We start from the raw sequence: 14424 nt of genomic DNA on the forward strand, positions 1-14424 counted from the left end.
AAAAATAAAAACTCAACTATATACTTACTTGTTTTATCTTCTTAATGCTCTTGATATATTCAAGTCAGAATTCCAAAATAAGCAATGTCACATACAGCAAAAGTTTATTTCCTCTTTGCTGGATATTTAAATAAAAATTTAAAAAATGCTCAATTTTTCTCGCGAAAATGATATAATTTTAAGCTCGCAAAATAATAGTTTTTTTCTATTTCTAAGCTTAGAAGCAGGTTATTTCCAACAGAAAAGCTTTTGACTGTACTAAGCGTTGAAATTATTGTTATTGTAATTAATATCACCTATAAGAGTACTGAAGATATGTGTCACCGCTATATATTCTTTTTATTTTATACAATTGCTTAATTTCTTCTTATCGACAATCGCCGCAGTCTTGCGTAAAGTTGTATCTACACAGATTCTTTAAGAAGTCGTATGTAAAAACAGCGAGATAAATTTGCATGATTTTTTATAATTGATCATCAGCCGTATTAACAAATCTTTTGGGGAAGGGGGGGGGGACAAGGAATCGAATTTCCATTAAAGCGGTATTGTCGTTATCATTTTTGACGCATACAGTGTCGAGTAACCATTAAACGAGTTAAATAATTTACTACTATTATTACATAAGTACATACAGTGTGTAAAATGTCGGCGTGATCGTTGTAATACGGTGGTTAGCGTATAGGAATACTCATCAACGTAAATCATGCAAGTATATTAGCGGAGAATTTGCGATAAATCTCGATAACTGTGCACCTTGTATATAAGGTTGGATTAGACAGAAAAAATGTGGCGTCGCACATTATTTATAGCTTGAAGTAAAAAACTCTTGTTCAGCCTTCCTTTTACATTTCACTTTGCTTTCATGAAAGCGCAATTTTCCTCATTAAAGACTTTGAGAATAATGTAAATTTAAGCCATCGAGAATAATCTTCTACATTAAATAGGGAAAGAAATGCAAAATATCATATGCTGGACGATACTGTCTGAAATTTTCAAGTCGTACATCTTTTCCTACAAATATTACTTATTGTTAATTGTAAAGTTTTGATTATGACTTAGAATTACATTATTCTCTCAATATTATGTTTATTTTTACTTACAACGAAATAATTCATAATGTCGAAAAATTAGAGAGCAAGATAGTTCAGTTTGTATTTTTCAGAGCTTTTTTTTTCACAATCCGACTTTATATGCATCAAACAATACGCAATCTTTTCATACTCGAGTCAGTTTCGCGCACTAAATCATTAAAGGTACGACGCACATAAGGCAATAATCTCGTCTGTGTAAACATAATTTTACCACCCTTCGTATCTCTCACACATGAGAGCAATTTATCAGCAGCGTAACCGAATGGCGAATCTGAGGGGAACTTGCAGAAGGATCGTCGACGATGTACGAATGCCTAATGCAAAGTAATTGATTCATGCTAGTTAAAAATGTATAAAAATCATGTTTTGATTACTCCCCAAAACGCACGCTATCAGTTTCTCCTCGCTCGAAGCTCCCAGATCCAACGGTTACGCACACGTGACTAGAATCGTTCTTTTTAAAACAAACAGAGTTAAACTGCACATTCACAAATTCTTGCAATGGCTATTAAATAAATTGAGTATATAAATAAATGCATAAAATAATATTTAACAATTAATCAATTAATATCATAATAATATAATAATTAATAAATATATTAAATCATGCTGATCTTTCTCTTTTTCTCTCTCGGCAAATCGACCCTAATACATCAATAATATTAGATATATACAGATTCGTTAGAACAATGACTAGTTTTTTTGTGGAATTGTTGTGTTTTGAAATTTCTTTATCAGAATGTCTAAACAAAAGATTAAAAATCGTTAATTTTCGGAGCGCATTTTAGCCTTTTTTTCAAAACGAATCAATTCATTTGATTTGGATTAAATCTGTCAGAAAATATACAGGCATGCTGGAAATTAATGTAAGATAAAATACACGAGAATCTTTTAACGAAGAATCAGTTACAAGAACAGATTTTTAAAAGAATTTCGTGAAACGAGAGAAGCACAGCAAAAATATCGCTATGAACAACAATTTTTTCGGATATGTTTGAGCCGCACTCAAAGCTCTTTCTTCAATTTTGCTACGTTAAAATTGCTATAGCCAACTAGAGGAGAACCAAGTATCGTTGTAGCGCGGATTCCACCGTTTTTCACGATCCGCCGACGTTTTCCGAGTGTGCAATGAAAACCGTCCCTTTGTTCTCCTTCTCTCTCTTCTCTCTTCTTCTTATTCAAGTTCCAATTATCTAGTCCACATCAGAGTCACCGAATTCAGCGCGGGGTTTTAGCGACCCTGACTCTCGTCGTTCGCTCGACGGATCAGTTGAAGAAATCGTCGCCGTCGAACGGGTCGCTCTCTCTCGCGAAGATATTCACCGACTCCGATTTTCGTATGTATTGATCGCCCCTGGCCGTCTTGTTATTGTTATTGTTATTCCCCGGACCGTATTTTCCCTGCCTGGAATTCTTCAGCGGCAACGTAGTTGCGCGATGGTCCGGCACATTGTCTTCCAACTCGGACTTGAAGACGAAGGCGTCGTCGTCGAACCTCAAGTCGCCGTTGAAGAAGGAATCGCGGCCGCTATCCTCGGAGACGAAGCCGTCGATGGGCTGCTGCGGATCTTTCGTGTCACACGGCAGCTCCTCCGGCGTGGCCTTGAGCTCGGACGACAACCTCTGTCGGTCAGACGTGTCGCTGGATGCGCTCGCCGTGGGCGTGAGATCGTCCTCGAAGTAGCTCGACCGTTTACTGTACTCCCGGACGGGAATGTCTCGCCTAGGATGATCCTTGGGGCCTCTGAGACCGGACGAGGGACTCGCGGGCGGCAGTTCCCGCTTCGGATCAGCCGTGTCCGGTCGTACGCGCGTATCCACCGGTGCGAGCGATTCTACCGCGCCGCTCGGGCCGGCAGCTTCCATATGCTCGACGCTCTGCGCAAAATCGTCCTCGAACGGACTCTGCGTTTTTTGCACCTGTCGAGTCTTGTGCCTGGCTATTCGCTTGCGATGCATCGTCTCGCTCTTCGAGTCGGGACCCTCGGACCAGTACGGCCGCTCCACCCAGCTGTCGTACTCCTGATCGCTGCCCCAGTAGCTCTCGCGGCTCCTGGAGCGCTGAGAGGATCGTAGGTACGGATCGGAGTCGTTGTCGCTGCATTCGGATCTGGAGGCGCCGAATTTGCGCGGATCCGCGTACACCATATCGCTGTTGCGCCCGTCGTTCGCGCTGTTGGGTCTCTTCGGCCAGTGTCTCTTCCTGCCCGCCGGATTGTATCTGGGCGAGTCGTCGCCCGGACGCTCCGGGGCGTACTCCTCGTCCCAGGACGGATAATCGTGAGGTCTCTCTCTGCTATCGCGATAATAATAGTACGCCTCTCTCATAGAATAATCGGCGTCCGGGGGTCCTCTTCTACCCCAGAATCTGTTATCTTCCTCCCATCGTCTTCTCTCGTACCGTCGTCTGCTCCACCGGTCCTCCTCGTCGTAGCCCATGCTCTCCTGGCTGCTGCCGAAACGGTCCTCTTCGTTCCACAGCATCAGTTTCCGTTTACGCTCGTCGTCGTAGTACGAACCGTGAACGTCGTGGCTCCAGGTACACCGCTGCGGCGGGGGCGGCTTTGGCCGGCATTTCCAGTGCTCGTACTGATCCTCCTCGTCTTTGTAGGGCTGCACTTTTCGATGCGGATACCGTCGCGGACCGTCGTCCTCCCACTGGCTCTCCTCGTGCCAGGGCGACGGGTCGCGCGGCCGATGAACGCCGCCGCTCTTGGCCCACGGTGCACCGCGCGACTTCCTGCCCATCCTGTCGCGGAAGCTGCGGTCCCGCTTGTCAGCGTCCTCGTAAAACGATCTGTCCTCGAAACCGGGCGCATCGAATCGCGGATGCCGAGAGCCGGACCAGTATCTGCCGTCCCCTCGTGCCCTGCCGTTGCTTTCCTCGCTCTCCTCCTCGTCCTTCCATTCGTTGTCGCTGTCCCCCGAGTGTCGGTAACCGCCGCTTCCCTTGAACGGGACCTCTCTGTGGAAATCTTTGCCGTCCGGCGACCATGGCGAAGTGCCGCCTATCGATCGCTGCCCCTCGCACGAAGATCTGTCGGACGAGCCGAAGATACCCGTGTCGAACTTGGCCCAATTGCTGTCCTCCTTGCTGTCGTCCTTGTCCGACCGCGTCGTCTCCGCGAACGGGCAGAACATATCCTCGAAGCCCGAGGACGAGGCGAGTGACTTGGTCTCCTTGGCGCGATGCATGCCGGTGTTCAGCATCTTGATCTCTTCAAAGATGTCCATCGCCACGGCTTTCAGATCTTCCGAATCCTTCTTAACCGAGATATTCGGACTCGATGGTGGCGGCAAGTTATCGGAGAACAAATTCAGCAATTCCACCTCAGCGAGACTTCTCGATTGCTGAATCTGTTGCTGAGATTGCACCACCGGTGACGCTCGGGCGGAGCTCACCATCTCCTCGTCGTCTTTCTTAATCGGTACCGGCTCCGGCTCGCCGATGATCTCCCGCAGAGCGGCGTATCTGTCGCTTGACGTCGAGATCGAAGATTTCACTTCCGTCGAGGATCTTTCGGCCACGGATGAGCCATTCGTTTCGTCGTTGAGAATGTCAGAGCCAACCTTGTCGGACGAGGTGCCATTGGCGTCGCTTCCTCTCTCGGAGTTGTCCCCTCTCTCCTCCGCCTCCATGATAGTCTGCGTCTTCTCCGTGTCGTCCTCGATGTCTATCTCCGTTTGCTGGACCGTGGACGAATCGGATATGACATCCGCATCTGTCATCGCGTCACTTTCCTTCTCGATTTCTTTGTCCCCGACTTCCACCGACTTTTCCTTCGTTAAAATCGCGATAGAGCTAGTCATCGTTTCGTCCAGCTTCGCAGACCCTTCTTTCAAATTTTCGCTCTTGACGGGTAGCTTGACAGTTAGATTCACCAACGAAGTTATAGAATTCGAAGTGCTCTCGCTGGTCTGCGCTTCCGGCTGTATCTTCGTTTCGTCGGAAGCTTGTTCGTTTTCGTTAAGCGCTTCTTCCTCCTCAATTGCTTCTTCGACCGTTGTTTCCTCTTTTCGTTCCATCTGTTCCATCTCCAGCAATTCTCGAAAAACTGCGTATTTGTCATATGTAGGATCCGGTTTTGTTTCCGATTCGTAATTAGTTTTGAAAGACTCCGATACGAAGGAGCTCGAATTCGATCCGATCGTCGCTTTTGACGCCAACGACGACAGCGACGAGATCGCAGATTTTGACACCGTTCGCTCCTTCGTCGTTGTCGATGTTGTTGGCGAAACGATAGTTTCCTCTACGTTGCCGACGGTGGTTTCCTTCGTGGATAGAGTCGCCAAACATTGCGTGAGCTGCGTCAAAGTCAGACTTGTCAACTGCTGGACGGTCATGCCGAGGCTGGAGGCCAACTCATCCAAATTCGTCCACGACGACGTCAGTTGACTGAGCGTAATGTCGAGCGGCGGTTTCGTCTTTTTCGAGTCTGTGACCGGGACGGTGCTGCTGCTGGTAAAGGGCACGGACGACAACGACGTCGCGGATGATATCATCGTGCTGAAAGAATCCTCGAAGGCGGAGGCAGTGGTCGTCGTAAAGTCCGATTTGTCGGATGTCTGTGGAGGCGGACTGAAATTATCGTCGAACTGATGACCCTTGGTGTCTCTCGGCGGGCTTTTGTTTTTATCCCTAATGATCTTGGTGGGTGACGGTGAAGCCTCACGCTGTGGAAAGTCGTACTGGAAATGTCCCTCCGTGTGTGGCGGTCTAGGCGGTGGTCTCGCGCCCCCTCGAGCCCCCTGCTTCTTCGGCGGTAAAGGCGGCGGGTTGATGAGAATGCTTCCCGCACCTCTGGGCGGTGGTTCCGGCACGAGATCTAATTCCGCGCTCGAGCTAGAGAGACGCGAGTTCGCGTCCGACGAGCAAGACCGTAACGGCGATGCCGGCGACTCGTTCGTTATCGAGAAATCCACCGGAAACTGCTTGTTGGACTCCACAGACTGCGCCTTTCCGGCCGGCAAGTCGATGTCGAAGTCCCTCTTCCGTACTGATTGAAGATACTTCTTCGGACTCGGTAGCTTCACCAACCCCTGCGTCGACTCCGTCGAATCTCTGTCCATGCTGCGCAGGATCGTGCTTCCTCCCGAAGCGGTACTCGCTGCTTTGGGTAACGTCGTCTCCTCCGGCGGCAAAGACACCGAGAGAGGCTGATGATGGATCGACCGAGAGACCGTCTCTTTCTTCGGCGGCGAGTCGATTGTTTGCTGGCTGGACTGGGTCGCCTCGTTCTCGTCGAATCGATCGAAGTTGGCGAAGTTGCTGTCCTCGCTGTCCCTCGACGATAGCTCGTTCTGCGTTTTCGTCGACTCCGCGCAATCCGTGCTGGTCGTGATATTGAAATTTGTCGGAAAGCTATCGGTGGAATTCGTGGATACCAGATCTTTGAGGACTTTCTTCGGTGGATTCTTCAGGTGCTGGAAGAAATCTTTCTTGTCCACGTAAGGCTTGATCAGACCGGTCCCCAGGGGATCCAGCTCCGTGAACACGTCGATCTGCGGGCTCTTCGTCTGAGTATTGCGAGGGGTAGTCTCCGTCGAGCTCTGTAGCACGATACGCGTCGTGTGAAATTTTAAAAACGTATTCGCTAAAAAATATAATTAAGATCATACGTAAGTTGACACTTACGTCCTCCTGATCCTTCTTCGTCGCCGAATTCTTACTCAGGTTCGTGATCTCCTCGTCGTTGAAGAGATTCTCGGCCTCCTTGTCGAACCAATGAATCGTACTTTGTGGTGGTGGTGTTTTACTAACTAACGTTGTCGCCGGACTGGAAGTGGTCGATGCGGGCGGTGCTGGTACAGTATGCTGCCGCTCTAAATGTCCCCTCTTCGTCGAGGAGGGTGGCGGTGGTAAAATCGGACGAACCGTATCCTGCAGCTGCAACAGGTACAGGAAAATAAAACGTATAATATTGATAAGAAGTGTCGCCTCTTATTCGCTTTATGAATTATCATGATTGTAATGATTACGTATCTGCAATTTATTTCTGATATATTCGATTGTGAAAATAAAGTTTCTCCGAGAAGCCGATATTAAGATCGCAATAATTATAATTATTGCAGTTTTATTTCTAGCGTATTAAATGAAGAGGATATTCGCAAAGTCGCAATACTAATCGCACCTTCATGTTCGCGAAAGAATCACCGAACGGATCGGTCTCGAATAGATCGTCGGTAGACGGTACGGGATTTTCCGGCGTAATTTTGTCCATCTGATGAATGCCCTGTTGCAGCGAATTCAGCTCGAACTGCAGATCTAGCAAATCCGCAATCACACCACTCTGTGTCTCGTTCTTGCGATCGGCGGTTTTGTCGACCTCGCAGTTACTCGTGCGAATTCGATGAAACGATGACTCGGTGCCCGCTGCGCCCTGTGACAAATTATCGTAACGCGTCTGACCTCTGATAATTATGTCTTACTATTATCAATACTATTTCTCTTAGAGCCGATTTCACCAACGTCAATTAACTCGTACTCTCTGTCTCGTTCAACATTCTTTATTTCTTTCTAAATTATTATAATGAAATGAGATGAGTGTAACATAAATAGCGACAAACATTTATATTAATTATGATTAGGGCAAAGTAATATTGTGTGGGAAAATTCCTTTTAAACTAATCATGACGTTTTTAAATTAGATCTATTTAGAAGGAGATGAAGAATTAGTTAAACGTTAGTTATCTTTAAACCACTTAAACAAACGTATCTGTGAATAATGACTTGAATACTTCAGGCACACTATGAGGGAAATGAAGAAGTAGTTAAAAATACGAGTAAGAAAACTCGTTTGAGAAAACAATTTAGCCGATATATTTTGACTGCAGCAATTATTTCGAAGTATTGGGACTCACCTTGGTGTCGGGTGCCGACTCAACGAAAATACCGCCGGTGTGGAATTTAATCGCATTAATGGCATTCTGCTCTATGTGCTGTTTCGCCAGTTCGATCTCCTTCTTCTTCAGCTCGAACACTACTTGGAACAAGTCCCGCATCGCTATCACCACCTGTTAAACAAAACGTTCTCTTTGTGTCATTTGCGGTATGCCAAACTTTAACCGCGGACGTAAACTCGTTTATACATTTCGCATATTCGAAGTCAGACGTATTTGGAGAATTTTTCTTATTTAAGAATATTTGTCGATTTAATTTTTGAAGAAATCACCCTTTTCTCGAGAAACTTAATCTTAAAAATAACAAGACTTTTTAAATGAATTTTGTCATTTGTTTTAGTTTTATTTTTTAAACTTTTGTTAGACACACGCATGATAGTCTCTTATGTTACAAGAAACAAGAGAAGGGTATTTTTCCTTTTATTTTAACTTAAGACTAAATTGAAGCCTCGAGAATTCCCGACAGAGATCTGAATTAACTTCTTTTTCTTCGGGACTGAAAAATATCGAAGAAATAGGAAGCGCTACCCACGCCCGTTGACCGTAATTTCCGAAACCTTTCTTCGATCGTTCGTTCCGTTCTCACCCTTCCCTCCTGCCCCCCCCCGTGCTATCAACGCGATAACCCTCTGTTTGCCGCGACTCCATGCCGGTTAAAACCTCCAGCGGCGCGTCAAACACGACCGCCGCCGAATATACGGGTGAGGATTACCGCCCAGAGCCGTTTACAGGAGGCGAGCGCAGAAATTAAACTTGGAAATTGAATGAAGGCGTAAGGTTGTTGAATTAATTTGCCACCTGTCGCGCGAGCTTCCCCGAGCTGATTTCATTTTCGCGACGATAATCGTCGCTATTGAATTGCGCGAGTTAAGGGCCCGGCAATTGTGCCAGCGTGCGCGCGCGCGCTCGCTCGTGCGATCGAGAGCGAAAGTCTCTGCGCTTCGTGGCAGAGTTAAACATATTCCTCTTGATTTAACGCAGCCGATTAGTCGTCATGAACTTCTGTTTGCTACTATTGCGTCTTGCGGAAAATTACTCCCGACCGCAATGTATTACGCGAATAATACCGTAATAGGGCTCAGCGGAACTGTTACGAACTTATTTTGCTCGATGAGACAAGTGAGAATAAACGCATTATATAGCGGAGAACATTTATAGCAGAGATTCAGATAAGCATCTGTGAATTTTTCTAATGAATTAGATTAGAAAGATCTTATTTGCAATTAAATGTGACATGCACAATTAAATTCAATGAGGTAATGCCAAAATATTATACGCCGTTGTTCTCACTTATCTAATTTATTCGTTAAAAATCATTATTGAAATTAAATTTTCTGTTATCTCTAAGATAACATTTTTTTACGGTTGTTCCGCTCCTAGCCGATTACAATTAAGTACAATGTTACTTGCGTGTGACTTTCGATTTTCTTCGACGTAGAAAAAGGAAACGTTCAAAGGGGCGTTTGCTCGATGGTTAAACCGCGCGGTGCTTGAGCACAAAAGTGGGATATACTGACGGATTTGAATATCAAGAAGTTGCCCGTCGATCCCTTTGAACGGCATACGAAGCGAGCCGTGGATAATCCGGCAACAATCTCCCGCGGCGAGGAGGACGCAACGGAGGAACGGGACGAGGCTGAACGCGGAGCCGTGTAATGCAATTATTTACATACGCATCCGGGATTACGGTCGCCCGGGGTCGATATTGCTTCTCGGATCGGGCAAATATCATTCTAGGCTCTCTCCCCGCTTCCCCTCCTCTCCGGCTACCCTCCACGATACGCGGCCGGCTACTCGTTCCCGATAATTGACACACTTTAACCGCGTTTGGCGGCAGGAACGCAGGAACGTAAAATCGTAATCGCTCGCGTGCGTGTGTTCCCCGATAACTCTCGAGCTGCCGAAATCAATTCGATGCCCCTCGCCCTGCGTCTTGCGCACCCTGATTAGATTTTCGCGCGTATTTGCCGGGGGCGCGTGATACGAGATCCCTCAAAATTGACATTCGAGTGCGCGTTACTCGTAAAGATACAAGAACTCGTCGTAAATTACATTATTTCACGGATTTTTGCTTTACATTAGACGAGAGGGAAGTTCTTCTCTTCTGTGCAACGTCGCGCGAAGAGACGACGAGACGACCGTTTAAAGCGAAAATGGGAGGAAAACTTGCCTGACTCGCCGCCTTATCAGTCTTAATGCCGAAGAATCGATGTCCGGTATCCGGTGACCCAAAAATATATCCGAAGGCTCTCGAGTCGCTCATATCTTGAGCAATAAATGATATTTTATGCACCGGATGATGATACAGACAGTCCTGCGAAAGGATGTAATAAATTATAGTATAAATCGATCCGCGATATGTCCATCTGTGTGAATAATTTCTCGCTACTCACCCCCGTCTTTTCGTCCCTTAAACGAAGCCCGTCTATGCTGACCTGAACGGCGATTCGTTGCTTGTGCTCACCGGCGGCGCGAATCGCCATCTTCAGGTCAGCCAAGGCCGCCTGGCACATCCGGTCACCGCGCGCTTCCGACACCTCCAAGATACCGATCAGCTTCGCCTTAAACGATACGCCCTCCCCAAGAAAGCGGGTTGGGTCATTCTTGACTGAAAGCAAAATACGCAGAATCATTTTATCGCTCTGTCAATTAGAGAAACGAATGGAAATAATCTCAGACGTTTGCAATTTCATGATTAATAGTTCAGAGCGATCTATTTCAATTGCAGTCAAATTTCTTTTTCTTCCTTATAAACGCTGGATATATGTATAATTAAGATTGCGGGGTTTTTTAAACAAATCAATTCATATTTGTCTTCGATTTAGTCTGCTAAAATAAATTGACACATCTACATGTACATATTTTTTGCGCAAAATAACATACGTCTGAGATTTCTTCGCTTCATTAGAAAGTATTGCCACACATTGCAAGAGAATCAAGATATAGTTATTGTGTAGAGTAATTGGAAGATTTATCAAAAATCTAATATGGAAGGTATCGTGGAGCTTCAATGGGGAGTACGACAACGAGTTTAAGGTCGTTCCCCGCGAACAGTTTTCAATCCATTCCGCACGTGAATGGTGAACCGTCGCGGAAGTAACGCGAAAATACGAAAGCCCACCAGCACGGGGAGCGCTCATTGTAACGCCGCGACGCGACGTGCGGGCCCCGCTCAGTCTCGCGTGAAGGAGACTCGCTCGGCGCCCGGCAGATCAAATTATCGTATTTGGAGCCGCGGGGGGGGGTCTCGAGAAGCGATCCCGACGGCGATAGGTCCGAACGCATTAAACCGACATCGATCGCTCGTACAATCAATTTGACCGACACGACTATAAAATGAGAGAACTCGAGTGCCCGCTGAGAACGGTCTCCCGGTCGGTGAGGACCGAAGTTAAAATTAATGGCTCGGAAACCGATAATTGGGCCGATATACCTATTCGTATAACCGCGATGATAATACGTGTAATTTTGTTACATCCGCTTTTGGGGGAAACGAAAATGCGAATATTGCTTCCGCTGTGTCAAAGTACCTAATAACATTTGGCAAATATGGACTAATGCCGGAGATAAATATTTGAAACAGAGCGGGACGCCAGTTTCCCACTCTGGCTCCTCATTATAACTTCGTGGCTTCGGTGTAATCAACAAAAGTGCAATTATGTAGTTCAAGTTATAATGAATGTAACTAATTCATGTAGCTTCGAATTACGTAAATATCAGTGAACGTATATAACTATGCATTGTTGTCCGGGAATAATCGTATTAGCTTTACTGCGCGAAATAGTTGACTTTACTCAGCGAGGGTGTGCAAACAAAAGGGCACGATAAATCTGTCGGAAAACTAAATAATATAGAAAGAGCGTAAAAAAATACGAGAGTTATCGCGATTCTCTCTCTCTCTCTCTCTTTTTGTCTCTCAGCAGGCTTCTCGCTGCCCCTGCGATTTTAATGACCGAACGCTGCTGTAGCGTTTGTTCGAAGGCACTCGTAGGCTTCGAGTGGAGAACGCCAACTGTCGGCACTCGAAGAGCGTATACGTCCGATATACTAATCCAACTTTTCATCGAGGCTCCTTCTTCTTTCTTTCTCCTTGCTTTCCGCGCCAGATGCGCCCTGCGTGGCATTCGACCCCGTGTATCCCGCACCTCCGTCCCGCGCAACAATAATTATTATTGCGGTCCACGAGATGAAGCGCAGATCGACGTGACACTCTGGCACGTCCAACTATAAATTCACCTATCATTAGAGTATTTTTACAAGGCAACAATCTTTTCCCTTGCTATTTTTCTTAAGAAAAGGCTGGTCCCGAGAACATCAAATTTAATAGAAGGAATTGAAGGAAGAACTGAAACTTTATCGGATTTCTCCCGATCTCTATCAGTTTCTGAAGTCAAGCTAATATACATTCTGTAAATTGTGTATGTGTATACTGCGCGATAAGACACGCGACAATATAGCAACCAAATGTATCGGAAAACTTGGTGTATCGTCGTGAAAATATTTTTATCGCGACGAGACCACTCTTGACATTTTCGTAAAAAAAGCTCGGATCGAAGAAGTCCGGCTCGTTCAAACTTGACCCGTTTATTTACGGATATCCTGTATTATGTACTTGAGAGAAAGAAGATCGTGATTGTTGTAAAAAAAAATATAGCGACTCATGACTGACTTATGTAACATCAACAGCGAATCAGCTGTGCAATTAAGGAACAAACATCAGGAAGAATGATAAATTACTGTCATGTGACTCATCAAGAAATTGTCTATCTGTACGAAGTGTATTTGCCTATGTAATAACTTGCAGTCTTGCAATTCATTTAGTGACATCTTGCCATTTTCATCCTTCCACTTTGCCATTTTCAGCCTCCCTCATAATCCACAGGCGTAATTCGAAAACTATCGACCGCTTAGCTCTAAATATATTATGAGAGAACACGCGCCGAGAGATGTATATAGCGTTGAAAGATCAGCGTGCGTTCGCCATAAAACTTCATTAGAATATTTTCCAGCTTATTTCCATAACGAGATCATCCTATTCCCCCGCGGCATTCTTTTACGATTTCAATTACGCCAATTAATCGAATAAGGGGATAAGCGCGTTTTCGCGCTGTCTTCTAAAAAGTCAGTTCAGTAGTAATCTCGAGCACGGAACAGCCGTCGACATCTGTCAGCGGGGCGAACGACCGGTGGTGGGTCTGTCGGTCGGTAAACGCGCGAACGCGAGGGGCTACTTCCGGTCTTCGCGAGCGAATTCGCGAATTCGTTTCTCGCATTGTCCCTTGCGTCGCGAGACGTGTGTCAGTCGCGTCGAACAGCGTAGCCGAATCGCGGAATCGCGCGAAGCGATAATGCCTCACGAATACGCGAGCACGAGGAAGCCATATTACGGGGCGCCTCTAACTACCCCTAACGGATCTACAGGGTGGCACCAGAAGCACCCGTCGACTCGCCATCGGGAACGACCGCCGGAACGACACGTAAACTCGTCGAAATTATGAGCGATTTACAGAAAAAACGTGGGGCACGCGCTGCGCACACCGAGTCGGAGTCGGAGGCGAAAAAATATCCGCCCTCTACTCACACTTGCACGGACTGTTTTTTTTCCGTAAGGTCTGCATCGGTGGTCCCGCGTAGACGACGGCGAGAGAGAGAGAGTCCCCGATGAACGGCACGAAGGGGACGACGAGAATTTTCTCTCTATCTTTCTCCCCGTCCCGTGTCTCTCACCCGCCCCCTTCTCCCGCGGAGCCGGTCACCCTGCCTTCAAGGCGCACCCTCGTACGTCGCGCGTCGGCACGGTCGGGGACACGATACTCAGCACGGACACATGTCGTAGCACGTCGGTCTCTCCTTCTGTCTCTCTCCTTCTTCCTGTTCCCTCCGTGTCCGCGCACCCCCTAGTCTTTCTCCCCCCTCCCTCTCTCTCTCTCTCTCTCACTCCGTTCTACCGTCCCTTTCTCGCACTATTACCCCCGGCCGGCGTCTCACCCTCCGCGCCGTGTATTTCCCGTGCGTCGAGAGGAACGCGAGCGGAGCGGCCGAGAGACGGGCGGCGCGTGTATCACGCGTGCTCGCGTAAGCGTCGCAGTGCACGCACACCGCCTACACGCACCACCTAAAAATGCGCGACGCACAGCGTAAGGCGAGACGGCAAGGGACGGGACGACCAGCAGCAGGATCGCGAGGATCCGCTCCGCGCGCCGCTGCCTGGCACCGGGGACACGGTTCCACGCGCGCGGCGGCGAGCGCGTGTATCCGCGCGCGCGACGTAAAAACGCGGAGGAAGTGACAGCTGCCGCCGCCGCCGTCGCCGTCGCCGCCGCCGCCGCCGCCGCCGCCGCCGCCGCCGCCGCCGCCGTCGCCATCGCCGGCACGGGCGCCCATGCTAGCCGCTTTTATTGATCAATAATATACGCCTGCCTGCTGCATGCCT

General features: G+C 47.4%; 1 protein-coding gene across 2 annotated transcripts; it reads right to left on the bottom strand.

Annotated features, from left to right (window-relative positions):
- Positions 1-305: 305 nt before the first annotated feature.
- Dab (DAB adaptor protein) lies at positions 306-14280 on the bottom strand. 2 transcript variants are annotated; one of them, XM_071787298.1, is made up of 7 exons: positions 13573-14280; positions 10385-10599; positions 10162-10305; positions 7953-8105; positions 7223-7471; positions 6727-6978; positions 306-6641 (listed from the first exon to the last, which is right to left on the bottom strand). In XM_071787298.1, the coding sequence occupies exons 1-7, from the start codon at positions 13607-13609 to the stop codon at positions 2358-2360; spliced, it is 5334 nt and encodes a 1777-aa protein (XP_071643399.1). In that variant the 5' UTR covers positions 13610-14280; the 3' UTR covers positions 306-2357. The 2 variants fall into 2 exon arrangements, with proteins under 2 accessions (XP_071643399.1, XP_071643400.1); XM_071787299.1 differs by lacking the exon at positions 7223-7471.
- Positions 14281-14424: the final 144 nt, after the last annotated feature.

This window comes from Temnothorax longispinosus, chromosome 9 (assembly GCF_030848805.1).
Source record: "Temnothorax longispinosus isolate EJ_2023e chromosome 9, Tlon_JGU_v1, whole genome shotgun sequence".
Taxonomy (NCBI): Eukaryota; Metazoa; Arthropoda; class Insecta; order Hymenoptera; family Formicidae; genus Temnothorax; species Temnothorax longispinosus.